Raw genomic sequence first — 26,172 nt, 5'->3', positions numbered from 1 at the left:
AACGAACCCCGCCCCCCTCGGCTTCATCTCCTTGAGATGGCTGGCTGCTTGTCTCCTGCCATCCAAGGTTCACAACACTTTTTTGGGCCGGTTAAAGACCTACCGGTCTCTGGCTAAACCAGCAACAAATCACCCCACAACGATTATTTTCCAACCACTCCAAAGGTCGCCGCATGTCCCGACAACTGTCAGATCGCAAACCGGGATTGGCGCCCTCTCCCAACCCCTCATCGCTCGGAGGCTCTCTTACAGATCGAAGCGACCAGAATCTGGGCGACAGGTCTACACCTTGTTCACCAACCGATGCCTTGGGTTCGACAAACAGCGGGGATGTGTGGGCGTGACGGCGTCGGGCGGATTGTTGGACTCGGACTCGGACAGGACGTAAGATGTAGGACAATGGCAGGTCGGGACCGCGTTGCTAATTGCTGGACTTTCGACACTTGCGAGGCGTGTTGGATGTGTGTAGGGGGGAGAAGAAGTTATGGGCGGAAAGGATGTGGACGGGTGATGGGCTGGTAGGTCATCGTGAACGATATGCGTGGCAGGCGGACGTATTTCGACTCTTTTTCTAGAATCGACAGTTACCAACACGTGGTATCTCTTCCGCATACCAGAGACTATGGCGGCAGGGACAGCAGTGTCATGACTGCGTTCTGGTGGGTTTGCCACTTGGCCTGAGTTCGTTGTATCAAAAATCATTAATTTTGGAGTATTAAGGAACCACCGCATACCAAGCACCCATGACCGCGGGACTCGGCACCAGACAGCGGGTAGTCATCGTGGGTGACGGAGAGGGCGTAGGTCATCTGTGAGCTAGACCATGTTGTTTCCATGGACAATCAGTACTCACATTAAAGTTGAGCACGCCGACATGCACGACCGGGGGGGTCTGCCCGTCCTGAGAACTGGCACGAGCTCAGACAAACGCGAGTTATGCGCGAAGTCTGGAGCAGGATGGATTACATCGACTGCGTACCTACTCAGAATGCAAGGTGCAGGGGAGTGTGCCGACTAGCAAGGAAATCAGACCTAACGCACGAAATCCAGGATCTTGAGCGGAGGTGTCCGGAGAACCGATGGGATCTCATGGGCTGATTGTGGTCAGTTCCAGTGTCCAGACAGACGAGGACGCCGCGGCATGTGTGCGGACGCTGTGTGTATGGGATCAGAGAACCCCCTCTTTCTATCTCGCTAGTGCAATCTCACTACTGCCCCTCTAGTGCTGACCCAGATGCATTTCCCCGTGGGACCCAGGTATTTTGTCGCGTGCGGCGTTCGACTTGCTGGCAGGCAGCAGCAGCAGCACGGGGACAATGTAGGACACCCACGAAGCACACGAAGTCGTGCGCAATGGCAGAAACCCCTGATTGTTATGATGAGATGAGCCTGCACGAGATCGAGGCACTCCTGCAAGCACCCGGAACAAGGGAAGTAGAGGGGAAACACTCATGGAGCAACCTTGACTAGGGGGGGGGGGGGGGGGTTGATGGCAGCTAGCCAGGGTTATGGATGGACCGGTGAAAATTTCCCGAGGGTGGCAGATGCCAATCCCCAATCCCCAATCCCCTCATCCCTTGTCAGTTGTCGTCCGCTAGATTGACTCACCGAGCCTAGTCTAGAATAGAGATACCTGCCAGCCCTCAGTCCTGAGCCCGCCGTGGGGAGCCGAAGATAAGCAGCCCAACCGATGCTCGGGCAGGCAACACGAGGCAGCAACCAGATGTCTGTCGAGCTTAGCTAGCCAGCCCGCAATATGAAAATGATAACAAATGACAATGGCACCACACCCCCTGGTTCGAAGGGGGTGGCGAGCGGTATATCTGAGCACGCCTGGGGTTGCGGGTTGCCGGGAGGAGAACTCGGAGCTGATGGCCCTGGCGCGTCGACAATCGCCCACGCTAGCTGGAAGGCTGGAATCCCCCCCCAGCTGGTTTTGCCGACTGTTTTCCGGTCCTTCGTGTCATCCGTCGAGGTAAGACGCCGCGGGTCTGGAATGTGTCAAGACTAGATATAGGAAATTCCCAGTTGGACCGACACAACAACAGAATGAATGTTTTGGTGGGACGAGCCAAGTCCGGGCCTGGCTAGCCCTATAGCCCTATGGCCCTACAAGGCGACACCCTGAGCCCAAGCCTTACAGCCAAGACCGAAAAAGCTTGTCGCCGCGGCAGAGGGAGACAGCCCGGGTTTTGCCGGAGGGGAAAAGACCCAGCCGGTCCCCAAAAAAAGCATCGCGGATCCACTCCTTCATCCCACACCCACCCTGTGTGTCTGTGTGTGTTCTCCGATCGGGTCAGGGTGAGATTCCTCTGAACGCCTAAAGAAACCCATTTCCCCTTTCCAGGTTAAAAAAAAAAAAAATAAATAAAAAAGTAAAAAAGCAGAGACTCGTGCCCACGGGCCCTGTAGTGTCGAGTCAGGACGAGTCCAAATAAGCCAAATTACCCGATTCGCCTGGTCGAACTGGCGAGCACTGGAGCCAGCAGAGGTTTCCCCTCCATTCCTCCTCCTCCCCCCCAGCCATCGGGTATAAAAACACGCCTCTCGCCATTATCTGATGATCTGATTATCCGTTATCTGATGATCTGATTGTTTCCCCTGCTCCCTTCGCCCCCCATGGCCACCCCCCGGCGATGGAGTCCCATGCTCATCTTCACCACCTTCGTGCTGGCCCTGTCGGCCTTCAACTACGGCTTCAGCGACCAGGCGTTCTCGTCATGCCAGGCCATGGACGCCTTCACCCACCAGTTCGGGTCCTACAACGCCAAGAAGAAGGAGTATAAGCTGCTCCCGCTGGACACCTCGCTGTACAACAGCATCAAGGCGGGCACGCAGATCATCGGTGAGTCGGTCGCTGGATCTGGTTCCGAGGAGATGGGGGACACTGGGCACTGACGCCAACGGGATAGGGGTGTTCCTCGGTGGCTACATCAGCAACACCTACGGACGACGGTGGTGCATCTTCTCCATGAACCTGTATGCCCTGGGCAGTGCCTCGGTGGTCGTCAGCTCCACCACCATCGGCCAGCTGCTGGCGGGTCGAGCGTTGCACTGTGCGTACATCCCTGTTCCTCCAACCCAATATCATCACGGCTCACCGTCCGAAGATATCTACCTAGGAATGACCATGGCCGTGATCCCGACCGCACTGGCGGAACTGGCCCCGGGCCGAATCCGTGGTGCGATGGGGGTGCTATACTGGCTGAGCATCAAGATCGGCGGACTGGTGGTCACGGGCATCGCGCGAGGCACATCGGGCATCACCAACAACTCGGCGTGGCAGATCCCCTTCGGGCTGATTCTCATCGTGCCATGCATCGTCCTGAGTCTGGTCTGGTTCACCCCGGAATCGCCACGCTGGCTGCTCCTGCGTGACCGACAGGAGGACGCCTTGACCTCCCTGACCCGGCTGCGACCGGAAAGCGCCTCCCTCCAAGACATCCAGAATGACTTCGAGGAACTGTCCCAGAAGGTGGCCGCGCAGATGCAGAAGAGGCGCTTCAAGGACCTGTTCACCCCGACCAACCGGATGCGGACGTTTGTGGTGGTCGCGGCCAACTTCTTCCAGCAGGCGTCGGGACAGGCGTTTGCCTCGCAGTATGGCACCGTGTTCGTCAAGGAGCTGAAGTCGGTGAACGCGTTCAGCATCACGCTGGGGACGAACGCCGTGGATATCTTTGCTCTGCTCATATCGACGGGCCTGAGTGATGTCGTGGGACGGAGGTGAGCTTCATTCCCCACCCCTTTTTTTCGTAGCCCGGACGCATATTGAGGCAGGGGGCGCGCATTGTTCGGGACATAACCTTGCTAACACGGCACCAGGATGCTGTTCCACACGAGTGCCTTCCTCGAGACCACCTCGCTGCTGACGATGGGCGGGCTGGGAACCGCCGACTCCTCGAACAAGGGGGCCAAGGAAGGCATTGTGGCCATGCTGCTGCTCTACAGCTTCGGCTGGTCTCTGGCCTGGGCTCCCCTCGTGTACGTGCTGGGAGCCGAGCTTCCGTCGGCACCGCTGCGAGAGATGACCCTGCAGATTGCGTACACGGTCAAGCTGCTGACAGAGTATGTCCTTCCCCTTCCCACAAATTGAGACGCTGGATGCTGACCTCTGCAGATTCGCGGTCACCTTCTCGTACCCGTATCTTGAAACGGCCGACACCCCGGGCCATGTCGATATTGGGGGTAAGCTCGGGTTCATCTACGGCTCGTTGGCGGCCGTGTCGTTCGTCTTCGGGTGGTTCTTCATCCCCGAGACGCAGCGGATGGAGCTGGAGGACCTCGACCGGAAGTTCGCCTCGTCGTCGGATGAGGATGAACCGACCAAGGTGGTGTATCGTCTTGATGCGGAAAAACGCGCGCAGACTGAGCAGTAGATGTAGAATCCGCCACTGGTGGGATATCTCGTCTGTCGGGCTGTCGATGAGAGACGTCGCCAGGGGCCAAAGGGGAAGCTTATGGTTACCGATCTGTTTGTATGGACGTTTTGTCGGCTGCCTTGCACCGATCTCGGAATGTTCGTAAAAGACGATGCAGCTTGACTGCTTTCATTCAGAGTAGGAACAGGCTCGCAGAAAAGGCAAGAGTGATGATAGAGCTGCGTGCTGTAACTCGTCGGTTCCAATATTCAACTCCCTCACCATCTCTCCCGCATTGGATTCCCATGCAGTCTGTCCGGTCTACATCGAGCAGAGAGAATGTAGGAGCAGCTTGGGATGCCCCGCGGGCCACCGGCAGGGGCTGGAAGTCACATAATTCATTCACTACTGCATTTTGAGGGAATCATATCTGCCGTTCACGCGTACATCCTGACCCATCCCCCTACCCTACCGCTCCTCCACGATGCAAATGATCTTCCCCGCGTTGACATTCGACTCCAGCCGCTTGTGGGCATCCGCCACCTCCGTCCAGGGATACACCTTGTCGACCGTCGTGCGGACCTCCTGGGCCGTGATGTGCGGCAGGATCTTCTCGCAGAACAGGTCGCGCAGCTGGCCCTGGTAGTCGGCGTCGCGGGTGCGCAGGGTGGTGGCCAGCAGCCAGATGCGCTTGTTGAGGAGGGCACGCAGGTCGAAGTCGTCGACCTTGCTGCCACTCAGGGCGGCCACCAGCACCATGCGCGAGTCCATCGCCGCCGAGGCCATGTTGCGATGGAAGTAGTCGCGGCCCACCAGGTCCACGATCAGGTCCACGCCGCGGCCGTGCGTCTCGCGCTGCACGACCGCCGCGAAGTCCTCCCCCGAGCGATAGTTGACGGCAAAGTCGGCCCCGAGGGAGCGACACAGCTGGCACTTCTCGTCGCTGCCCGCCGTGGTGAAGATCTGCGAGGCGCCGCCCACCTTGGCCACCTGGATGGCCGACTGCCCGACCCCGGAGGCGCCCGCGTGGATGAGCACCGACTGGCCTGGCTGGAGGTTGCCGACCAGGTGGACGGCCTGGATGGCCGTGAAAAAGGTCTGGAGGAGGTTGGGGGTGAGCAGGGTTCCCGTCCGGGGATTAGGGGGGGGGGGGGTCTTACTTCAGGGACGCCAGCTGCTTCCTCAAAGGCGAGGTTAGCGGGCAGATGCATGAGCATCTTCTCGGAGACGGCGATTTTCTGCGCGTACTATGCGGGATCAGCTGGAGAGGCTGTGGGACAACAGGAAGAGAGCACCTACGGCGCCTCCGTAGGCCAGCCCGAAGACCTTGTCGCCGACCTTAAAGTCATCCGAGCCTGGCATCATCAGCATCAGCATCAGCATCCGTATCCGCACCCCTCCGACACATTTACATACATTCCGGGCCCTTCTCCTCAACAATCCCACTGAACTCGACTCCCATAATCTTGCCCGACTCCGGTAGCAGCGGGTAGGGGTAGCGGTCCTCGCGCTGCATGATGTCCATGCGGTTGAGGCCAAAGGCGCGGATGCGGACGAGGACACGGTTACCGACGGGGACAGGATCGGGGATGCCATCCTCGATGAAGAGGGCATCCGCGTTGCCTTTGCCGTTTCGGACGCCCACAGCCTTCATGGTGATGTGTGGTGCTGTTGGGGGTTAGGGGGTTAGGGAGTTGGACGGTTGGACTTGGAGATTGAGGGGAGGTAGTGTCGTCCGCGGGGGGGGGATCGACATGCATAATAACCTCTCTCGCATCTCGCATCTCACGTCCATCGCACATCGCACATCCTCGTATCTGGACTGACTGCCTGCCTGCTGACATCACCGATGCGGGGGGAAGAATTCCCCAAGCGTTGCGGGCGAGACGGGCGGGTAAACGCTTTCCGTCCGACGGAGAGTCGATCTCCGTCGCCCGTTTGCCTCCGACAAGATCTGTCTTGTCTCTTTCGTTCTTTCTTTCTTTCTTTCTTTCTTTCTTTCTTGCTTGCTTGCTTTCGGGAATTCGTTCATGGTGTGGCATTATAAATGACAGTGATCGCTGGGTAATTCCTCTTCCTGTTTTCTGCCAACAACCACATTACCCCCTCCTCCCTGTGAACAACATCACCCGTGCAACTGCAACCCTAAAGAATCCCCAAACCCCAACCCTACATCCCCGATATATATACATCTGATATATATCATATCCCCATCCCACCATGGCCACTACCACCACCTCCACCACCACCACCGACACCCAAAACGCGCAGAATGGCCAGCACGTCACCACCCCCGCCGGTAACCGGTTCTTCGACGAGGTCCACTTCCTCGGCGACAAAGAGGGCAAGGTCGTGATCCGATCCCCACCCAACTTCACCAGCCCCGAGGAGGAGCGCGAGTACCAGAAGCAGCACCTGGCGGTGGCCTTCCGGGTGTTTGCGCGCCAGGGCTTCGACGAGGGCGTCGCCGGCCACATCTCGCTGCGCGATCCGCTGAACCCGCACCACTTCTGGATCAACCCGCTCAGCATGCACTTCTCGATGATCCGCGTGTCGGACCTGGTGCTGGTCAACGAGAAGGGCGAGGTGCTGCCCGGGGGCGCGCAGCATCCCATCAACGGGCCGGCCTTCGCCATCCACAGCGAGATCCACAAGGCGCGTCCCGACCTCAACGCCGCCTGCCACGCCCACTCCGTCTACGGCAAGGCCTTCTCGTGCTTCGCCCGCCCCATCGAGATGCTCTACCAGGACGCCCTGCGCTTCTACAACGACCTGGCCGTCTACCCGCGCTACGGCGGCACCGTGCTCTCCACCGAGGAGGGCGCCCGCATCGCCACGGCCCTGGGCCCCACCTGTCGCAGCGTCATCCTGCAGAACCACGGCATGATCACCTGCGGCCGCACCGTCGACGAGGCCGCCTTCCTGTTCATCGCGCTGGACCGCTGCTGCCACGCCCAGATGATGGCCAACGCCGCCGCCGGACCCGGCTGGGAGAAGGTGTACATCCAGAAGGAGGAGGCCGAGATGACGCACAAGAAGAGTGGCAACTCCAGCAAGATGTGGCTGGCGTTCCAGCCGTACTACGACCAGGCCGTCAAGGAGGACCCGGCGGTGTTGGAGTAGAGGAGGGAATCAGGGGGGTGCGGAGCGGTGTTGCTGTACATAGCGGGTTCTTGGAATGTCCGGCTGGCTGGGTGGTATCGAGACCCAGATTAGATTGAATGCATGTGTCTCGTGATTTTTCATTCAAAGAAGCTCGGGGGAGAAATACGAAGGGGGAGGGGAGGGCCCGGCAGGGGACAGGGAATCGAATCTATCACGTCTAGATGTCTAAGTAGAAGTACTCCTCACGGCCCGTACGGCACCCCCCCGTTGAAGATCGACGCGTCCGGCTCGTTCATGAACCCGAACAGCAGATCCAGGTCCTGGTGGTTGAAGTCCTGGAACCCCGACAGCTGGCTGTCGTGCTCCAGGCGGCCCGGGCTGAAGTCCAGCCCCGGAAACGTCTGGAAGTCCAGGTTGATGTCGACCTGGAAGGGGTCCTGCGTGGCCGGGTCGCAGCCTGGCACCGTCAGTGACACTCCCCCGGCCGTCGCTCCGGGCAGGGACATACCGGTCGGCACGGACATGCCGTTGGCCTCCATCAGCCGGCGGATGATCTGGGCGGGCGCCGACACGCCGCAGTTGGGGATGGCCAGCTCGTCCAGGCAGCGCAGGCACACCGTCAGCGGCGACGAGGCCTCGTGGCGCCGCGTGCTCTCGCGGATGGCCGGGTTGCGCGCGTGGATGGTGCACGCCACGTACACGGCGTAGCTGAGCATGTAGTTGGCGCGCCGCAGCGAGTAGGCGGCGCGGTACGCCAGCGCCAGGCTGGTGATGTTGCGCGCCGCCGTGAGGCAGCGCTCCCACGAGTCCGCCGGCGGGCCCTCGACGCGCAGGGGCCCGCTGCCCACGAACGGGCGGTGCAGCAGGATGGTCAGGGCGTGGTAGGTGGTCAGCAGGATGATGGCGTTGGGGGCGACGATGCGCGGCGGGCCGCGGCCGTCGTCGGCCCACGGCTCGAACTGCAGATCGGCGGGCAGCTTGCGGTACCAGGCGGCCAAACGGCGGTCGATGCGGTCCAGGTGCGGGCGGGGCTGGGGCTGGGGCTGGGGGGCCGGGGCGCCGGCCATGTAGAAGCGGTCGATGATGCGGGTCATGATCTTGGACAGGGCGCACAGCTGCTGGAAGACGGTGACGGAATGGATGCGCGTCGGGGCTTGGGGGCGGGCGTAGCGGTCGGGCTTCTGCGGGTCGACGTAGGGGGCCCACAGCTCGTTCTCCTCGAAGGTGTCCCGGAAGTCGCGCGAGACGTGGGCGTCGCGCAGCTGGATGGTGAAGGGGCGGCCGAAGTACAGGCTCTGCAGCTTGTCGCAGATGAAGGCCGCCCAGAAGACGCGGCGGCGCACCTCGATGTCCTCGGGGCTGGCGGCCACCTCGCGGCAGTCCAGGTGCAAGCCCAGGTCGTAGACCATGCGCAGGGCGAAGCCCGTGTACAGCCAGCCCTTGGACACCTGGCCGCGGGCGTTGAAGGTGCTGCCCAGCATGAGCAGGCCGGCGATGGTGGGGATGCTGGAGTGCGTCAGCAGCGCCTGCTCGGCCAGCAGCCGGTCACAGCGGTCGAAGAACTGCTTGCCGGCCGACTCGGGCCGACGGGGGTCCTCGCGCACCTCGAGGCGCTCGGAGAACTTGCTGGAGCAGGCGAAGACGGCGCTGAGCAGGAAGTCGGAGCAGTAGGGGCCGCCGGTGACGAGGTCGCGCATGAAGGCGGGGCGGTAGGTGACCAGGAAGGTGTGATGCTGGCGGTTCCAGTGCAGGTCGAGCAGATGCAGCGCCAGCTCGGCCGGGATGCCGCCGATGGACGCCAACCGCCGCAGATCCGGTTCACGCTGGCGCTGCAGTGCTGCCTCGGCGATCAGCTGGTAGCGATCCGGCTCGGCCGCTGCTGGGCCCCCGTCGGCCAGGCCGGCGGGACTCCGGGCGTGCAGGGCCGACGAGGGCCCGAAGATGCCGACGGTGCCGCACTCGTCGCGCGAGAGGAAGGTGGTGGGATCGTACTCCTCGTCCTCGGAGGTGGTGTCGTGCAGCTCCTCGTCGTTGGGGGTGCTGGACGGGATGGACGGGTTGGAGGCGTGGCCGGGTTCGATGACGGGTTGGGATTGGGGCTGGACGTGGGCGGATGCGGATGCGGATGCTGATGCGGATGCCGATGAGGATGCGGATGAAGATGCGGAGGCGGAGGGGAGCGTGGCGGTTGGGGGCAGTTGCAGTAGGGCCCCATCCTTGACCTGGATGGCGTCCAGGAGGGCGGCGCGGGCACTCGGGTCCGCCATCTTCAGGGCCACCAGCACACTCTCGGCGGCGCGTCGCTGGCGATGGGCGGCGTTGATGAGGGCGCGCGAGGGTCTGGGTGGGGAGACGGGGATGAGCAGAGGAGATTGGGGTTCCGGGGACGGGGATACGTACCTCTGCCGGGGTGGGTCGACGACATAGACACACGGGCGATCATGACGCTGGCAGGAGCCACAGGTGGGCTTGAGGTTGTCGCAGCGAATCTTACGGACCCGACAGAACTGACAGGCGCGGGTGGTGATGGGGGAGGACTGGCGCTTGGGACTCATGGCCGTACATGGCCGAGCGGGCAGGCAGGCAGGCAGTCAGTCAATCAGTCAGTCAGTCAGTCAGTCAGTCAGTCAGTCAGACAGACCGACAGACAGATGGAGTCGAATAGTCCGGAGAGCAGAGCCCAGAGGAACAAACGAATGAGTCTGGGACAGGGGCATGGGGCAGCCCCGATCTGACATGTGCGGGGGGGGGGGGGGGGGAGAGGAACAGGACAGATCACTGGGGAAGTTACAAGGACGAGTTAGGGTCTGGGCTGCAGCGTGGGGGGGGGAGTTGTGTCGGTTTGTGTCGTTGTGTCGTTCCTGTTTGGGACGCAGGAGGGTGACTAACCACGTTGTGCCGGATGCTGATTGGCGGGTCTCCGGCTATGCTGCGCTAGCCCTCTGCGGACTAGCGGCGACGGACCATGACGGGCCGTCATTCTCCGCCAGGCTCCGATCATCCCGTGATGTCACTCACTCAGTCATTCTCTCTCTCTCTCCCCCCCCCCACTCTGTTCTGTCTTTGTCTCTCTTCTTGTCTCTCTCCCACTCACTCCGCCACCTCCACCTCCACCTCCCCCTCCCCTTCCACCTCCCCCCTTGCCAGCCCAACATGGCTCGCTCCGTCATCATTCTTCGGACCTCCGACTCAACCCTGACCGACCGCGTCCGGTCCGTGTCTGCGTGACCGCCATCGCCCGTCGACAATGGGTGCGTGCCATCCCACGGAGGCCAACCCCCCGGGGCTCCAGACACAACACGATCCAGCAGTCTCTGGGGAAGATGGAGAAAGCAGGGATGACAGTTCCAAGAACTAGATAACTGCCGACAAAAGGGATGCGACCGTGGGATCCAAGTCCACCGCATCATCATCATCATCATCATGGCCGCCACACATCTCTCCCCTCCCCACAATGAGCGCCTGCCGCCTCCCAAGGACAAGGTACTGCTGTTCATTCTCGCCCTCACCCACCACTGTCTCTCCCCGCTGTCTCTCCTCGCTAACCCGCGTCTCCGGCCAGCCGCGCATCCCCCCCTCGTCTCCCTCCTCGCCGGCGGCATGGCCGGGGGCGTCGAGGCCGCCACCACCTACCCCTTCGAGTTCGCCAAAACCCGCCTGCAGCTGGGCGACCGCGCCGCCCCCCGGAACCCCGTCCACCTCCTCCGCCAGGTCGTCGCCACCGACGGTCTCGGGGCCCTCTATACGGGATGTTCGAGTCTGGTCGTGGGGACCATGCTGAAGGCCGGGGTGCGCTTCCTCTGCTTCGACGCCATCAAGAACCGCCTGGTGGATGACGCGGGGCGGCTGTCCCCGGCCCACGGCATCCTGGCGGGCATGGTGGCCGGTGGGTTCGAGAGTGTGCTGGCAGTGACCCCGACCGAGCGGATCAAGACGGCCTTGTGCGTCCCCCCCCCCGATGAGCCTGCAGAGGGAACAATCAACTGATCGAGACCGCCGGGTCACACAGAATCGACGACGCCAAGGGCCCCCGCAAAGCCCGCGGCGCCCTGCACGGGACCTACATGCTGGTCTCGCAGCAGGGCCTGCGCGGCCTGTATCGCGGCCTCATCCCCACCACCGTCAAGCAGTCCGCCACCTCCGCCGTGCGCATGGGGTCCTACAACTGGCTGAAGGAGACGGGCAAGGACTACGCCATCCCGGTCAACGGGGTCACCACCTTCCTGATGGGCTCGCTGGCGGGCACCATCACCGTGTACGCCACGCAGCCCTTCGACACGGTTAAGACGCGGGTGCAGGGGATGGGTCAGCCGGGCATGTCGCAGGCGATGGCCGAGCTGCTGCGCGAGGAAGGCGTGCGCGGCTTCTGGCGCGGCAGCACCATGCGCCTGGGCCGGCTGGTGCTGAGCGGCGGCATCGTCTTCGCGGCCTACGAGCAGTTTGCGGCGGTGCTGGCGCCGGTGCTGTCTTCGCGGTCGTTGTCCTGAGGAGATGAGGCATAGATTCACTACAACATAACACATAATCAAGTACAATAACTACATGCACATGCTGCCCGGCGGCTCTCCCGTCAATCAATGCCGGGAGGGGACGCCCTCCACCTGGGACCGGATGGAGCCCGTCACCAGCTCGCCCAGGGTCTTGGTCTCGGTGACGCCGATGTCCTCGTTGTCGCGGCGGTCGTAGAGGGTGCCCCCTTCGGTCCAGATGCGCCGCAGCGTGCAGCCCGTCGCCTCGGGGGCCTCCTTGGCCCACGCCTCCCGCTCCAGCGACCGTAGCTGGTCGAGGGAGGTGTACTCGACCGTCCACTGGGCGCCCGTCTGCGCCTCGAACTCGGCCAGGATGTCGGCCGGGGTGGTGGTGAACGAGTTGAGCTTGAGGGCGCGATTGCGGGCTCCGTCCCAGTGGGTGAGGGCGTGGACGACGAACTGGCCAACACTACGACGGTTAGCATGCGACCACAGACCCAGACAGACACACCACCACTTCCTCCCCGGGGGCGGGGGGAGCAATACTCACTCGTCGCAGGCACTCAGGCTCACCCGGCCAGTGCCATCGCCGAGCAGGACGGCCTGCTTGGCGAGGGCATCAAAGGTGCCGGCCTGGGGGCACCGGGTGGAGCGGCCGAGGTAGAAGGGGAAGTCGGCGTAGGGCCCCGTCACCACGTAGGCGTATTCCAGCGACGGACGCACCTCCTTCAGGGCGGCGCGCACCAGGAGTTTCTGCTGGTGCGGCCGCTCGTGCACCGAGGCCGGGCCGTATTCGATGTCGGTGCCGTACTCGGAGGGGAGGAAGCGGTGGATGTGGGGGGTCTCGTTCGCCAGCTGGATGAGGGGAATCTGGGCTGCGATGGCGCCACGACCGAGGGCCGACACCACCGTGTCGATGCCTGTGGGCTGTGAGCCTGGAGCCTGGGTGATGATTGAGTGGAGATAGACCCTATAGTACCTTCGTACGCCCGCCGGACTTCCTCGCGGTTGGTCAAATCGCCCACGAGGATATCGACCCCCTGGCGCCGGAGGGCGTCCAGCTGGTCGGGCTTGGAGTGGAGGGTGTTGGGGCTGGTGAAGATGGCGATGCGGCCGAACGAGGGACGCGCCGCCACGATGGCGTCGGTGATGTAGCGGCCGATGGTGCCGGTGGCCCCGAAGATGAGCAGGTTGGACAGGTTGGACATGTTGGACAGGTTGGATCGGTTGGATCGGTTGGATCCGGGTTGCAAAAGGGGGATAGATAAGAGAGACCAGAAGAAGAATGAAGAAGAATGAAGAAGAATGAATGAATGGGGCTGGATGGAGATGTTGGGGGGGGGTCGGGGGGTCCTTACGATGTCAGCCTGTCAGTCAGTCATGCTGGGGCGCGATGACGAGCGCCCCTCGGCCGGCTATGTAAAACCCCGCCTGATCGGCCATGATCAACACCACGATGAACACTAGCAGCTCTCATGCACAGAATAGGCAGCATATATGCTATGCCAGGAACCGGGACTAGCTACGCGGAAAGAAATACATGTATTGCCCCTCCTAGCATCTCCATCGCGGGGACTATCGGGACGGTACCCCAGGTAGATACAACACCACGATCATCATCATCATCATCCTCCGCCGCCTCATCCTCGTAACCCTAACTCCCCCCCCCCCCCACCCCCCCATCTCACCAACTACTGAAAGAGTCGCGCGGGGTTGTGGACCCACAAATTCTGCCAGGTTTCCTCGTCCGGGATCCATTCGCGCAACGTCCGGATGTGCTCGGCATCAGGTACCTCACGGAACCCCTCGACCTCCTCGAGTCGCTGCTGGTCGGATTTGCCCTTGCGCGTCACCCCCAGCTGCGTGTGCGGCCAGTCCGTCCCAAAGACGATGCGATCCGGACCCGCCGCGATGACCGCCTGCGCGATGGGCTGCAGGGCCGCCATGCCCCCCGCGTGGCCGTGATACAGCCGCTCAAACCCGGACACCTTCACCCAGACGCGCTTCTCGCGGATCAGCTCCAGGAAGGTGGCGAACTCGGGCGAGTGCTCCTCGCCGGGGAACGTGCCGCCGAAGTGGTCGGCCACCATCTGGATGCGCGGGTCGAGCCCGCGGATGGTGTCGGCCATGGCCGCCCACGCGCTGACCGGGCAGAAGATGCCGATGGCCCATCCCAGCCGCCCCAGGCGATGGGCCAGGGCCGTGACCTTGCGGATGATGTCGCCGCCGCCGCTCTGCTTGCCGTGGCCCCAGGCCATCTCGTGCAGCCGCGCCCCGCGCACCCCGGCCGCGTGCAGCGCGTCCAGCTCCTCGTCCGTGATGCTGTCCGGGTCGATCGTCGCCAGCCCGCGCAGCCGGTACCCGGGCAGGTGCGCCTGCTTGGCCAGCGTGTCGACCAGCGGCGCGGGTGACGTGCCCTGCATCGAGGCGTGCACGATGACGACGTTGCGGCACCCCGTCACGGCCGTCGGGTACTCGGCCATCTGCGCCGCCCGGGGCGTGTACGACCGCGGCGTGGCATAGGGGAAGGTCTCCGGGTCGAAGACGTGGATGTGCGTGTCCCAGGCATTGGGGGGGACGAGTTCCGCCATGATGCAGGTGGGATCGTTAGGAGACCGTGGGACTGTGCCGGCCAATGCAATGCACAATGTGCGCAATCGATCAAGGGAAGAATGCAGGAGAGAGCAGAGGGAGACGACTCAGGATGAGGCTTTGACTGATGGATGGAACTGTTGAGTCCCAACAACATGCATGCACGCAGCCATATATGTGCCCTCCAGACCCCCCCTTCCCACCCAGGACCGTGACATCATTCGCTGGAGCTTGATGCTCCATTCCGTCAGCCTCGGACCGGCCAGCCTCCGTCGACGGACCATTGTCGTCCGTGAACCACCCGGCTGGGGGACATGGAGGATCAGCCCCCGTGGGGAACATCCCTGCCGGGGGGGGGGGTCATGCGGAGCGCGCTGGGGGATCGGCAGTCATGGTCTAGAGCCCCGGAGTGGGCTCGGTACTTGGACGAACCGTGACGGGCTCGTACCCTGGCTGGGTGTCGGGGGCTTCCGGTGTTGATATCTGGCCTGCTATGAGTCTGGCAAGGGCGTCGGAGGCCGGCATGCACAGGGGCAGGATGGGGGAATAGGCCGTATCCCACGGCATCCAGTGGCTTCGGGGCGCGAATCATGTGCATATCGCTCCGGCCGTCTGCTGTGTTGACCCCAGGAGACGCTCTGTCCGGCGGCTGGGACTGAAACTTTACGAGCTGACCAGCCTGCAGCCGAGAGTCATGACAACACAGTCAAGCTCGGACCAGCCTCTGGGACCCTGGATCCATCCCCGCAACTCTGGGGTACCCCATGCGCCAAGGGGAAGCCAAGTGGGATGTCAGGTCTGGGCAGGCTGAGGCTATAAACAGAGCCTCGCTCCGGGGGGAGGGAATGGGGGGAATGGAGTCCTTCTCAACCATCCCTTCTGCCTGCCTGCCATCCACTGCACCATGAATCTCCTTGCCTCTCTTGCCGCGCTCCCTCGGGAGATCGCGTCCACGCTGCACATGAAGCCCGTGCAGGCCCTGATCTGGCTGACCTGCTGGGCCTGCTGGACCCTGGGGTCGCTCCAGTACTACGCGCTGCCGTTCGTGCTGAGCGACGTGGCCGACTACCTGAAGGTGGCCCAGACGAATGTGTCCGAGGCCAACACGACGACGATGCTGTCGCGCGCGGTGGGCGCCGTGATCTTTGGCATCCTGTCCGACCAGTACGGGCGGAAGATCCCCATGCTGGTCGATCTGGTGCTGATGTGCGGCTTCACCGTGGCCACGGGGTTCTCGCAGAACTTCGGGCAGCTGATCGGATTCCGGCTCCTGTTTGGTAAGGCCTTCCTCACCGGATGCCTGTGTCTTTGCTCATGGTTCAGGGGTCTCCTACGGGGGCACGTACGGGCTGGCGATGGCGACGGTGCTGGAGGCCGTGCCGGCGAGGGCCCGCGGCGTGGTGGCCGGCTTCACCCAGCAGGGCTTCTCCGCGGGCTACCTGTTTGCCTCGGGGCTGCATCTGGGGATGAGTAAGTGCCCCTTCCTTCTGCATTGTGTCTCGCTCTGTCTGACCGTCTGACGCAGACCCCTATGGCTGGCGCTCCCTGTTCTGGGTGTGTGCCGGACTGACGGTGCCCGTGCTGATCGTCCATGCCCTGACCCCCCACTACACCGTCGCCACTGCGCGCCACGACGAGGAGCATGGCGGCGACAGTGCCCCGGATGCCCGGGCTGCCGTGGGTGGCAACCTCCCCTTCCTCAAGAAGGTGACCTACGTGCTGCGCTACCACTACAAGGCGTTCATCTACGCGTGCTGCCTGACCTCGTGCCTGGCCACCATGGGCCACGGCACGATGGACCTGTACCCGACCTTCCTGGTCACCCAACGCAAGCTGAACATCCACCAGGAGACCTACGTGACCTGCATCCTGCAGATCGGCGGCATCCTCGGCGGCGTGGTGGGGGGGTTCCTCGCGCACAAGTTCAGCGCCAAATGGGTGGCCCTCGTCTCGGGCCTCCTCATCGCCCCCTGGCTGCCGCTGTGGGTGCTGCCCACGAGCTGGAACCTGCTCGCCCTGGGCGCCTTCTTCCTGCAGTTCTTCTACGGCGCGGCGATCGGCAATCTGGGCAATATGCTGCAGCAGTTGTGTCCGCACCCGGGCATCCGCGCGGCCTTTACGGGCGTGGCGTATAACATCGGCAATGCGGTGTCGTCCATTGCGCCCACGATCGAGACGAGTCTGGGCGAGAGGTTTCCGACCGCGGATGGGACTCCGAACTATGCGCGGACGCAGATGATCCTGGTGGGCATCGTCAGTCTTTCTCTTTCCTCTCTCTCTCTCTCTCTCTCTCTCTCGTCTCCTTCTCCTCCCGCGAGGACGTGGTCCCGATGCGAGTAGGGTCGATACTAACAGTCATCAATAGGTGATCTTCTGCCTCACCCTGACCCTCATCCTCATGCCCCTTAACCAGCTGAACAAGGACTGGGACCGGGAGGACCCGAACGCGCGCATCCCCGGGGTGGAGGCGAACGAGGTGGACAAACCGGAGGGGAAAGGGGAGGAGGGGGAGAGGGGAGGATCGAGCCATGTGGAGGATGTGAAGGCGTAGCTGGGGGATGGGTGCACAAGAGTTAACTTATGTCTGTTGGTAGTCGAGAAGGGATATGTGGATGGTCTGATGATGGATGGGGAGGCGTTGGGTGTTCTGGTTTGATGAATTTTATATGATTCGCTGTTGGGTGTTGAGACGTAGGGTATACTTATATCCTTTGTAGTCGTTTGCAGCTTGAAGATATCTACACCTCGTCGTCCTGAATTGACATGGTTCCAGACCCCATGACACTGATCTTCCATTTCATCGGTAGTCTCGCTCAGAATATTGTGCACGCACTATCGCCACAGATGATGGGAAACTGCTCAGAACTCATTCATATATCATCCAGTCATGCCATCCGGCGTATGCGTATATCTCCCCACCACACAGCATCCTACTCCGTCTTCACCTTCAGGCTCTTGTTGAGACACTCCACCACGTCCTCGACGGTCTGCCCCCGTTTGCGATCGCCGGGCTTCTCGAGGCCCAGCACCGGGTCGTCCGCGACCGACTGGTAGACCTGCGCCACCGCGTAGAACCTGCTTGATCAGCCCACACTCTCTCCCACAGGGGGGCGAGCACACCACTTACAGATCACTGTCAAACCCCCCGTCCTCACGGAAGGTATCGCCGATCTCCTTCATCTCGCCGACCCAGCGGTACGCCTTGGAGGGCATCCCCACGACGCCCCGCTCGGCCATCTTCAGCGCCTGGGGGTTATACTCCTCCATCAAGGCGCGCAGGTCGGGCAACACCCCCAGCGCATGGGCCGTGGTAAACGACTGGATGGCGAGGGAGAAGAACCCCTTGGTCAAGGACGCGAAGCACATCTTCAGCCCGGTCGCCACGCCGATGCGATCCGCCAGATGCTTGATGTTCAACGTCTGGGCCAGCACGTCATCGGGCAGTTTCTCGGGCCCGGAGACCAGCAGGCTGGGACAGTGCCAGGCGGGCTGATCGCGCGACTCGTCGGCGGGGAGCTCGCGGGGCGGACCGCCGACGATGCCGCCGTCGATGAAGCGGAGATGCGAGCCCGCCGCGGTGAAGAGGGTCTCGATCTCGCGGGCCGTCTGGGGCGAGACGGCGTTCAGGTCGACATACCAGAGGGGGGTGTCGCGGACGGCAGGGCGCGCGGACGAGGCGGCGATGACCCGTTCGGCCGTCAGGCGGGCATCGCGTGGGGGGACGATCGATAGCAGCACGTCGCTCTGGTCGACGAGGTCTTGCATTGAGGGGCGCAGTTCGATGCCTGCCGACCAGGCCCGTTTTTGCGTGGCCTCGCTGTTGTTGGGGGGGGGGGAGGGATCTCAGTCAGAATTGCGGTGGCTCAAGATGAGAGGAAGAGGGGAAGAGGGGAGGCACACCTCCGATCGGACGCATAGGTCAGCACGCGGTAGTTGTGGGCGATGAGCAACTGGGCAATTCCCAGGCCCATCTCGCCGATGGAGAGGATGCCGATGGCTTCGAGGGAGGACATGATGAGCGGGATTTGGGGGGGGGGAGAAGTAGGGCTTAGGTTTGGAGGTGGGGAGGGTGGAAGAGGGAACAGAGGAGATAGTTAGATATCTAGCTGTCCACAAGACAAAGAGGGGCTTCCTCGGACTCTGACTCGGACTCGGCTTGCTAATCTTGCTAATCTTGCTAATCTTGCTAATCTTGCTAATCTTACTAACCTGGCTAATCTTCCTAGCAGTGAATGCAGTCTAGTGCAGGCCGTCTAGTACCAACTAGCGGGGCAACAGTCCAGTCGCTGGCCGCGCGGGGGTTTGTTGTCCGCGGCAGGGGAGCATCGGGAGGGGATCCCTTCAACCACGCAACCTGATGATTCGGAAGTAAAAAAAAAAAAAAAAAACCAGATTGCTCCCGACATATCTATCTAGCTAGTAGCTACCGGTCCGGTCGAACAGCTCCTTCCGAATGCAGCATCACCTGTTGTGCAGTCGCGGACAGATGGTGGAGAATCTCACCCTGATAGGCGGCGAGACATGGTCGTGGTTTGGAGGGAAGGAAGGCACTTCTGGGTATTGAATCTCATAACTGGAACGTGATATGATCCCAGGTGCTTCCGTCTTCACCAGCCCTGTTGCCTCCTGCCTCCGTCTCATCCATGACGATCTGAAGACCCTGTCGATCACTCGCAACACCACCACGCAGTGAGAGAGGCATCCCATCCCAGATAAGCAGCCTGGAAACCGAAATCCGACTGACAGGATCGGCCGTGGATCAATCAACCATGGATCAGGAGGATCCACCGGCAGAGCCAACGCGCAAACCACGGCGAGGGACGCCGGCTTAGCGGTGGAAACCCCCGTCAAAAATCTCTCTCGCTAGCCCTGAACCGGCCGCTGTGTCGCTGCCCATTTCTGCGAGCCTGATCTTATTATAGAGTATAGATACCACAGGCCCCGGAGACCATATCCCGACATCGTATAAGTGGAATTGCCGGCCCATGCAGCCAGCAAGATGCCCGTGCCGCCCAGCTCTCCCAGGTCAGGTCCCTTGCCGTGATGCCCTCCGAGCCCTACCCGACCCGGGATGCATCCCGATCCCCAACCCCCGACCACCATGACAAGGAAAAGGTCGCCGGCATCCAAGTGACCCAGACCGGTCTCGAGTCGGTCCAGATCTCGCGGCGCTCCTCCTTCTCCTTCCCCCATCCCGGCAGCCATCAATTCCCTCCCGCCCCCCGGGAGGATGGCGACGACCCCGAGAAAGACGCGCCCCCGCCCCGTCAGACGCAGGGCCGCCCGCCGGAGATCAGCAGCCTCGGGGCGGAGATCGTGCTGGTGATGGTGTGCTCGGCCGGGCTGATGCTGTTCTCGTTCCTGCTGGGCGACGTGCTGGCGCCGCAGCTGCAGTTTCGCCAGGCCCTCGGCATCACCAACTCCTCGCTGCCCTGGCTCGTCGGCTCGTTCAACGTCGCCAACGGGCTGTCCGTCGTGGTGTCCGGCTCGCTGACCGATCTGACGCCGCCCAAGTATCTCATGGTCGGGGCCTTCCTCTGGCTGAGTGGATGGAACATCGTCGGGGCCTTCTCGATCGCCCCATCGCGGTACGGGCTCTTCTTCGTGGTGCGCGCGATGCAGGGGCTGGCCATCGGGGTGCTGGTGTCGGGCAGCATGAGCATCCTGGGTCGCGTGTACAAGCCGGGGGTGCGCAAGACCCGCGTCTTCTCGGCCATGGCTGCCTGTGCCCCCTTCGGCTTCTCCCTCGGCGCCCTCGAGGGCGGCCTGCTCTGCCATCACCTCCCGTGGATCTTCGGCTGCAACGCCCTCATCGCCGCCCTCTGCGCCGTCGGGGCCTACGTCTCCATCCCCCCGCTGCGCCCCGTGGCCGACACGGCCGGGGGCGAGGTGCCCTCGCTGCGGCAGTTCGACTGGCTGGGGGCGGCCCTGGCCATCGGGGGCTGCGTGTGCCTGCTCTTCGGCCTCACGCAGGGCGGCGTGACGGACTGGTCCGGGTACACCTGCGGGCTGACGGGGGTGGGCATCGTGCTGCTGCTCGCGCTCTTCATCGTGGAGCGCTCCGTGCCCCGGCCGCTCATCCCCACCCGGCTGTGGGCGACCAAGGGCTTCACCCCGCTGATGATCGCCTACTTCATGGGCTTCGGCTCCTACTTCGGGGCCTGGCAGTTCTACGCCATCCAGTTCTGGCTGCGCGTCCAGCACGCCTCCCCCCTCGATGTCGCCCTGTACCATCTGCCCAACGCCATCTTCGGGGTGGTCGCCACCTGGGTGGTCAGTCGGACCCTCCATCTGGTGCCGGGCCACTACATTTACACCGTCTCCATGTTGGCCTTCACCATGGGCCCGGCCTTCTTCCTGCCCCAGTCCGCCGGCACGCCGTACTGGGAACTGTCGCTGCCGGGCATCTCGCTGGTCACCTTCGGCCCGGACCTGGCCTTCGCCGCCGCCTCCATCTTCATCACGGGCACGGTGGCACGCTCCTTCCAGGGCAGCGCCGGCAGTCTGCTGGTGACGAATCAGAACCTGTCATCCGCCATCATCACCAGCCTGGCCGATGCGATCGGCACGCGCGTCGACACGCAGGCGGACGGCAGTGTCGGGCTGCAAGGGCCGCGGGCCATCTGGTGGTTCGCCCTGGGATGCCAGCTCGTGGCGGCGTTTATCACGGTCACCTGGGTGCGCATTCCCCAGGAGGAGGAGAAAGACCACGTTACCTGAGGGTGCTCCTCCTCCAAGTCTGGCTCTGTTTGTTCATGACACATGATTGCGTGGGGGGGGGGGGGGGGGGGTTGAGCGGATCGACGACGATGGACGGATAGATTTCGGGTTATGCTTACGAAAAGTCATGATTTCCGATGTGATGACCCCTGCTTCTCGATTTGGATGGATGCTGGGTGCGGATGTGTACTTGTCTCTGTCGGCAATGACCGGGTATAGGGACCTAAGGGTGGCTGCTGGCTGACCATGGTGTGGATTGTGTTCGAACAAATGCCTTCGGAGAATCTGTATAGGGGTGAGAATACCACGTCTGACGGGTGGGGATGCGGCCATGTGTCCAACTGAATCCGGCTCGGATGACAGAGGCTTACCAAGCTGTGAGATACCGTGACTCGAAAGGTCTGTAGATAACGACACATGACTTCATTTATTTAATGAGACTTTTGCATGCAAGTATCATTCGGCCTCGTGCAGGTTGAACTAAGTGGCCAAGTGAATAAAGCCACATTAGGGTTGCCGGGTATATATTCTCGAGCAGCGTCGACACTTCGGATTGGACCAAACCCGAGCCCATTCAGCCGTGAATAAACTAGTAGCCTGCAGCAATAATCCCTGCCGTAGAACGGCCAGTGTTGGTCGGACAGCCTCTTATCAGATGTCATCTGCAGGGCACCACCACCACCACCACCACCACCACCACCAGGAAGCCCTCGGGAACGGATCGGCCCATCATCCGTCCTGGGAGGGCGCCGTGCTGACCGGACGAGCGAACGGAAATCCCTCATCGTCTTGGCGTTGAGGGATTATTCCTGGGAGATGAAACATGAAACATTGCGGTCAGTGTGGAGCAAACCCTACGGACTGCCTCTAGTATCTACTTCGGGGTGGTGGTGGTGGTGGAAGCCAGATCGAGGAAAGGAATGGCTTCAAGGCCACGACCCGACCGATCCGAGTGACGAAGCCGTGCTGCGTCTGCAGACTCGAATCGAGCAGGGATCGACAGGAAGTGGAGAGGGAGGGATAACTAACTATTTCATTCCACCTCCCTCAATCTTCATCTGCGAAACCCGACGGATCGCTTATCTCCGAGGAATTCCCCGAGGGCATCCCCGGCCACCCTCATCTCGTCCTCTCGGTCTCTCGGTCTCTCTCTCCCCTGACGCTCCCGTTGCAGATTAAAAGCCGTCGGCCTCCATGGTCAAAGAAGAAGAACCCAGAACCCAACACGACAAGCCGCATCAACATCACAATGACCGTCGTCGCGCCTGAAGTCCGACCGCTGCAGGTCCTGATCGTGGGGGCGGGCATCGGGGGTCTCACGGCCGCCATTGCCCTGGGCAAGCAGGGCCATCATGTCGTGGTATAGTGACGCCTCTCGCCCTTCTCCTCTCTCGAACGGCGGCTGATCAACAGATCCTGGAAAAATCCACCTTCTCCCGCGAGGCCGGAGCGGCTATCCATGTGCCTCCCAACTGCACGGCGCTGCTGAACTGGCTGGACATTGACCCGAAGGAGTTTGGGGGGACGTTGCTGGAGCAGGTACACTCCCTGCCTATGCAATGCATGGGATAGCCTTGCCCAAAATAAAAAAAAATAGTGTACCGGGACTCACTCCTGCAGATCAATCGCTACGACCACCTGGGCAACCTCAAGTACCACAAGGATTTCTCCGAGATCCGCCAGAAATGGCAGGCCGAATGGTACCTCGTCCATCGCGTCGACCTGCACAACCACCTCAAGCAGCGTGCCCTGCAGACGGCCACCCTGCACATGGGCTGCAGGATCGTCGCCATGGATATCACCAGCCCCCGTCCGTCCGTGACCCTCGACACCGGTGACCGCTTCGAGGCTGATGTCCTCCTCGGTGCCGACGGACTGCATGTACGAACCTTCCCTATCTCTCCATCTCTCCATCTCTCTCCTTCACACCCCCTCATGCTCGCTCACCCTGAACTCTCCTTGAAGATTCCCAAGCACCACCACTAACGGACAGACTAGTCCATCGTCCGCAGCGAAATCGGACAGAACCCCCCTCCCCCTTTCCCCGCCGGCAAGTCCTGCTTCCGCTGGCTGCTCCCCACCGAGGAGCTGCGCCATCTGCCCGCCACGCAGGACATCGTGCGTGACCCGGGCGTGTTCATCGAGTGGGCCGGGGCCGATCGCCGTCTGGTGGCGTATCCCTGCTCGGACAACAGCATGTTCAACCTGTGTGCCTTTCTCCCGACGACGGAAGCAGGGGCTGCCGCAGAGGGTATGTCTCCTCCACTCCCATCCACCGATCCACCCATGCCCCTTCCCCCCCTCAGATACCCATATACTAACCATCCCAGGCTGGCAAGCATCCGGCAGCAAAGACGCCCTGGTAGCGGGCTTCTCCAGCTTCGGACCCGAAGTGCGCGAGCTGGCGGATCGCGCCAAGGACGATCTCAAAGTGTGGGAGTTGTTCGATATGAAGTCCCTCCCGTCGTGGGTGCGCGGACGGGCTGCTGTTTTGGGCGATGCTGCTCACCCTTTCCAACCTTGTTTGTTCCCTACCCACAATCCAGAGAGAGAGAGAGACGGAGAGACTGACAGAAGACAGATATGGGCCAAGGCGGCGCCATGGCCATCGAAGACGCGGTCTCGCTGGCGGTGATGCTCCCCCTCGGGACCTCTCCAGCAGACATCCCCTCCCGGCTGGCCCTATACGAGCAGGCCCGGCGGCCGCGCGTCGATCTGGTGCTGGAGTATACCCGGAACAACGGGGTCGACGAGAACGACACCACCGCGAAGCGGATAACTCGTGAGTTTTGATCTTTTGCGGGTTTGATTGGATACTGACGGGAGTGTAGCGGCCGAGATGGTCAAGTTCATGGGGATCTGCTTTTCGCATAATGAGGTGAAGAGCTCGGGGGGGTTCATGGAGGTGGCAGTGTAGATGGACTGGGATGAAGAGTGTATATAATTTCCGACAGTGATTGCAAGCGTTGTGATACCGATTGCCAAACTCTGGCAGCAGCCTGCCTACGTGGCAAGAGCCACCGTATTCACCTCCCCGACCACCGCGTCAATCCGGCCTGTATATGTCTCCCCATTGACCGTAAACTGCTCTCCCCCCTGGACTCGAATCTCCAACCCCCACCCCCTTCCCAGCGGATATCCACCACGAAGTTCCCCCTGGCTACCAGCCCCTTGACATAACTCTGCAGCAACATCTCGGCGATGCCCGACACAAACCCGAAGTTGCCATCGATCTGGAACACCCGTGTCCGGTCCGGAATCCGTGTTCCACAGATTCGGACTGGGAAACGTCTGCAGGTAAGTAGATCCGTGTGTGGTTCCACACCTGGTCGCCGTCGAACGGCCGCGCCTACAGGTTCATCGTCCACGTCCGCGACCACCCCACCCCGTATCACCACTGCCGTGCGTGATGTGCCAGTCCAAGAAGGCCTTCGCAGCGGCCGTGGGTGTGGATGACGTCCATGAGGTCGATGAACGGGGGAGGGAAAGGTCTCGGGCAGGTTGGTGACCTGGGCCGGCCAATACTTCATCTCCAGATTGACGCCGAGGGTGTATCCGCCGCCCCAGGCCGGGTCGTAGTTCTGGTTCCAGAGGCCCTGCAGGTAGGCCGGGGGGGTCCGGCGTTAGGGTTACTGCGGTAGACTACCAGGCGCGTGTCGGTGGGGAGATGAACCCCAGTCGAGGTCGACGCGCTGGAATAGGGCTGCGTAGTCGGCGCTCGCGTTGGCTTTGACGGTGGCATAGCCAGAGCTGACAGCTGCCTCCAGTTTCGATCCGAGTGCAGCCTCCCAGTCCGGTCGCGTGGCGTAGCGAAAGGAGGTCTCCGTGTCGAAGAAGAGGTCGCCGACGGTGGATGCGTTCTGGATGGCTGTCACTGTGCCTGCTGGGGGTGTCAGTGAATGAAGATCCTGTCACTCTGGACAAGTGTTCGTCTCACCATCCGATACCACTCGCACCTGCGACAGGAACCGGATGGGATCGGCCTGCGCGCTGCCATTCGCCATGAGGGTCAAGATGGAGTTCTCGTTCAGGGTCACATTCTCGATCGGGCTGCCCCAGTTGCCCAGGGGGAGGGTCGAGGATGATGAATGGAATCCACTGCAACGATCTTGACCGTACAGGGCATCTGAAACTTCTGGTCTGGAATTTCATTCTAGCAAGTGGTTGGATTGGAGGTGACTGCTACGTGTGAACGCTGCAGCCAACGCACTCGACTACAATGGGTGTGCCCCGAGACGGCAAGATGGGTGGGAATTACCAGGGCTACATTCGACAATCAGGCGAGTGTTGGGAAAACTGTCTTAATCAGGATCTCATTTGCTTCCTGACGACGGAACTGGGTAGAGACATCGAAGGAGGTCATCCCCCGTAGCGCTCGACAAAGTACTCCTCCATGCTGATGGTCCGCTCCAGCTGCAGCCCTTTATCCCACTCAAGCCTCGTCCGTGATCTACTGACCGGGTCCTGGTGGTGTGTGTTGAGCCAGAAGCCCCAAACGCCGGAGAAGGCTTTGGCCATGGCCTCGTCATGGAACCCATGCGTCTGGACAACCTCTGCGCCGAGACAGGCCAGCTCCTTCGATTTCTCGGACTGTGGGGAGCGAGTGAGCGCCCGCACAACAAAGCCATGGTGGCTCTTGAGAAGGGAGAGAGTGACGGCGGTTCCCTGGACACCTGAGGTGGGTCAGCTGCTGGACGCCGCGTATACTCATGGGTCGAATGCCCTCGTTGCCAGAATATCATGGGGAGATTCCCCCACCAGTGACACCACACTGTTCACGGCGATCACCTTCCGCGGAGACATGCTCATTTGGCCCGGTAGATTCAATGCCGTCTTCGCGGTCGATCCGCGCATGCGTGTGATGCACAGTACAATGACCGTTTACCATTGTCGAAGGATTGATCTGCGGAGTTCAGCGTGGCTGG

The 26,172-nt window shown here is 61.9% G+C and overlaps 14 protein-coding genes across 14 annotated transcripts; 6 read left to right on the top strand and 8 right to left on the bottom strand.

The window, feature by feature from the left end:
- Nucleotides 1–620: 620 nt before the first annotated feature.
- Nucleotides 621–1,453, bottom strand: BO70DRAFT_393407 (uncharacterized protein; the record flags this gene model as incomplete). Its single annotated transcript, XM_025546361.1, has 4 exons — nucleotides 621–677; nucleotides 735–809; nucleotides 1,042–1,094; nucleotides 1,231–1,453. 4 exons carry the CDS (start codon nucleotides 1,451–1,453, stop codon nucleotides 621–623), a joined length of 408 nt encoding a protein of 135 aa, XP_025403061.1.
- Nucleotides 1,454–2,619: 1,166 nt separating this feature from the next.
- On the top strand, nucleotides 2,620–4,379 carry BO70DRAFT_284797 (sugar transport protein; the record flags this gene model as incomplete). The annotated part of the gene is made up of 5 exons (XM_025539134.1): nucleotides 2,620–2,845; nucleotides 2,913–3,056; nucleotides 3,111–3,726; nucleotides 3,826–4,068; nucleotides 4,121–4,379. The coding sequence occupies 5 exons, from the start codon at nucleotides 2,620–2,622 to the stop codon at nucleotides 4,377–4,379; spliced, it is 1,488 nt and encodes a 495-aa protein (XP_025403060.1).
- Nucleotides 4,380–4,751: 372 nt separating this feature from the next.
- Nucleotides 4,752–6,058, bottom strand: BO70DRAFT_359216 (NAD(P)H-quinone oxidoreductase). Its single transcript, XM_025542486.1, has 4 exons — nucleotides 5,778–6,058; nucleotides 5,661–5,716; nucleotides 5,522–5,608; nucleotides 4,752–5,459 (listed from the first exon to the last, which is right to left on the bottom strand). The coding sequence occupies exons 1-4, from the start codon at nucleotides 6,013–6,015 to the stop codon at nucleotides 4,830–4,832; spliced, it is 1,011 nt and encodes a 336-aa protein (XP_025403059.1). The 5' UTR covers nucleotides 6,016–6,058; the 3' UTR covers nucleotides 4,752–4,829.
- Nucleotides 6,059–6,574: 516 nt separating this feature from the next.
- BO70DRAFT_136830 (arad-like aldolase/epimerase) lies at nucleotides 6,575–7,588 on the top strand. The gene has a single exon (XM_025538096.1). The coding sequence runs from the start codon at nucleotides 6,582–6,584 to the stop codon at nucleotides 7,482–7,484; it is 903 nt and encodes a 300-aa protein (XP_025403058.1). The 5' UTR covers nucleotides 6,575–6,581; the 3' UTR covers nucleotides 7,485–7,588.
- BO70DRAFT_330516 (nitrogen assimilation transcription factor NirA) lies at nucleotides 7,211–10,021 on the bottom strand (the record flags this gene model as incomplete). Its single annotated transcript, XM_025540836.1, has 3 exons — nucleotides 7,211–9,466; nucleotides 9,572–9,806; nucleotides 9,867–10,021. The coding sequence occupies 3 exons, from the start codon at nucleotides 10,019–10,021 to the stop codon at nucleotides 7,709–7,711; spliced, it is 2,148 nt and encodes a 715-aa protein (XP_025403057.1). The 3' UTR covers nucleotides 7,211–7,708.
- An 811-nt stretch (nucleotides 10,022–10,832) lies between these two features.
- Nucleotides 10,833–11,953, top strand: BO70DRAFT_385093 (putative tricarboxylate transport protein; the record flags this gene model as incomplete). The annotated part of the gene is made up of 3 exons (XM_025545707.1): nucleotides 10,833–10,983; nucleotides 11,029–11,407; nucleotides 11,476–11,953. The coding sequence occupies exons 1-3, from the start codon at nucleotides 10,890–10,892 to the stop codon at nucleotides 11,951–11,953; spliced, it is 951 nt and encodes a 316-aa protein (XP_025403056.1). The 5' UTR covers nucleotides 10,833–10,889.
- An 87-nt stretch (nucleotides 11,954–12,040) lies between these two features.
- BO70DRAFT_285067 (NAD(P)-binding protein) lies at nucleotides 12,041–13,143 on the bottom strand (the record flags this gene model as incomplete). The annotated part of the gene is made up of 3 exons (XM_025539144.1): nucleotides 12,041–12,404; nucleotides 12,486–12,855; nucleotides 12,915–13,143. 3 exons carry the CDS (start codon nucleotides 13,141–13,143, stop codon nucleotides 12,041–12,043), a joined length of 963 nt encoding a protein of 320 aa, XP_025403055.1.
- A 483-nt stretch (nucleotides 13,144–13,626) lies between these two features.
- Nucleotides 13,627–14,676, bottom strand: BO70DRAFT_426587 (amidohydrolase 2; the record flags this gene model as incomplete). The annotated part of the gene is made up of 1 exon (XM_025547807.1): nucleotides 13,627–14,676. Exon 1 carries the CDS (start codon nucleotides 14,524–14,526, stop codon nucleotides 13,627–13,629), a length of 900 nt encoding a protein of 299 aa, XP_025403054.1. The 5' UTR covers nucleotides 14,527–14,676.
- Nucleotides 14,677–15,431: 755 nt separating this feature from the next.
- BO70DRAFT_426586 (MFS general substrate transporter) lies at nucleotides 15,432–17,078 on the top strand (the record flags this gene model as incomplete). Its single annotated transcript, XM_025547806.1, has 4 exons — nucleotides 15,432–15,804; nucleotides 15,851–15,997; nucleotides 16,053–16,780; nucleotides 16,893–17,078. 4 exons carry the CDS (start codon nucleotides 15,432–15,434, stop codon nucleotides 17,076–17,078), a joined length of 1,434 nt encoding a protein of 477 aa, XP_025403053.1.
- A 201-nt stretch (nucleotides 17,079–17,279) lies between these two features.
- Nucleotides 17,280–18,551, bottom strand: BO70DRAFT_359213 (6-phosphogluconate dehydrogenase C-terminal domain-like protein). The gene is made up of 3 exons (XM_025542485.1): nucleotides 18,428–18,551; nucleotides 17,655–18,344; nucleotides 17,280–17,602 (listed from the first exon to the last, which is right to left on the bottom strand). The coding sequence occupies exons 1-3, from the start codon at nucleotides 18,538–18,540 to the stop codon at nucleotides 17,458–17,460; spliced, it is 948 nt and encodes a 315-aa protein (XP_025403052.1). The 5' UTR covers nucleotides 18,541–18,551; the 3' UTR covers nucleotides 17,280–17,457.
- Nucleotides 18,552–19,570: 1,019 nt separating this feature from the next.
- On the top strand, nucleotides 19,571–21,247 carry BO70DRAFT_415779 (efflux pump antibiotic resistance protein; the record flags this gene model as incomplete). Its single annotated transcript, XM_025547384.1, has 1 exon — nucleotides 19,571–21,247. The coding sequence occupies one exon, from the start codon at nucleotides 19,571–19,573 to the stop codon at nucleotides 21,245–21,247; it is 1,677 nt and encodes a 558-aa protein (XP_025403051.1).
- Nucleotides 21,248–22,496: 1,249 nt separating this feature from the next.
- BO70DRAFT_426584 (FAD/NAD(P)-binding domain-containing protein) lies at nucleotides 22,497–24,184 on the top strand (the record flags this gene model as incomplete). The annotated part of the gene is made up of 7 exons (XM_025547805.1): nucleotides 22,497–22,607; nucleotides 22,661–22,786; nucleotides 22,868–23,128; nucleotides 23,246–23,498; nucleotides 23,578–23,769; nucleotides 23,829–24,029; nucleotides 24,079–24,184. 7 exons carry the CDS (start codon nucleotides 22,497–22,499, stop codon nucleotides 24,162–24,164), a joined length of 1,230 nt encoding a protein of 409 aa, XP_025403050.1. The 3' UTR covers nucleotides 24,165–24,184.
- Nucleotides 24,185–24,250: 66 nt separating this feature from the next.
- BO70DRAFT_393395 (uncharacterized protein) lies at nucleotides 24,251–25,251 on the bottom strand (the record flags this gene model as incomplete). The annotated part of the gene is made up of 5 exons (XM_025546360.1): nucleotides 24,251–24,343; nucleotides 24,412–24,527; nucleotides 24,573–24,843; nucleotides 24,937–25,127; nucleotides 25,185–25,251. 5 exons carry the CDS (start codon nucleotides 25,249–25,251, stop codon nucleotides 24,251–24,253), a joined length of 738 nt encoding a protein of 245 aa, XP_025403049.1.
- A 355-nt stretch (nucleotides 25,252–25,606) lies between these two features.
- BO70DRAFT_393394 (uncharacterized protein) lies at nucleotides 25,607–26,135 on the bottom strand (the record flags this gene model as incomplete). Its single annotated transcript, XM_025546359.1, has 2 exons — nucleotides 25,607–25,920; nucleotides 26,006–26,135. The coding sequence occupies 2 exons, from the start codon at nucleotides 26,133–26,135 to the stop codon at nucleotides 25,607–25,609; spliced, it is 444 nt and encodes a 147-aa protein (XP_025403048.1).
- Nucleotides 26,136–26,172: the final 37 nt, after the last annotated feature.

Source organism: Aspergillus heteromorphus (assembly GCF_003184545.1).
Source record: "Aspergillus heteromorphus CBS 117.55 chromosome Unknown BO70scaffold_3, whole genome shotgun sequence".
Classification (NCBI taxonomy): domain Eukaryota; kingdom Fungi; phylum Ascomycota; class Eurotiomycetes; order Eurotiales; family Aspergillaceae; genus Aspergillus; species Aspergillus heteromorphus.
This window is presented reverse-complemented; position numbering and strand designations above follow the sequence as displayed.

Excerpts from the sequence above, each read along its gene's own strand:
- BO70DRAFT_359216 (XM_025542486.1), bottom strand. The coding sequence starts at position 6,015 with ATGAAGGCTGTGGGCGTCCGAAACGGCAAAGGCAACGCGGATGCCCTC. Across the intron at positions 5,717-5,777 it reads TGAGGAGAAGGGCCCGGAAT|GCTCGGATGACTTTAAGGTC; the intron begins GTATGTAAATGT and ends TGATGATGCCAG. Across the intron at positions 5,460-5,521 it reads AAGCAGCTGGCGTCCCTGAA|ACCTTTTTCACGGCCATCCA; the intron begins GTAAGACCCCCC and ends AACCTCCTCCAG.
- BO70DRAFT_136830 (XM_025538096.1), top strand. The coding sequence starts at position 6,582 with ATGGCCACTACCACCACCTCCACCACCACCACCGACACCCAAAACGCG.
- BO70DRAFT_359213 (XM_025542485.1), bottom strand. The coding sequence starts at position 18,540 with ATGTCCTCCCTCGAAGCCATCGGCATCCTCTCCATCGGCGAGATGGGC. Across the intron at positions 18,345-18,427 it reads ACCTATGCGTCCGATCGGAG|CGAGGCCACGCAAAAACGGG; the intron begins GTGTGCCTCCCC and ends CCCCAACAACAG. Across the intron at positions 17,603-17,654 it reads GGGGGGTTTGACAGTGATCT|GTTCTACGCGGTGGCGCAGG; the intron begins GTAAGTGGTGTG and ends CTGATCAAGCAG.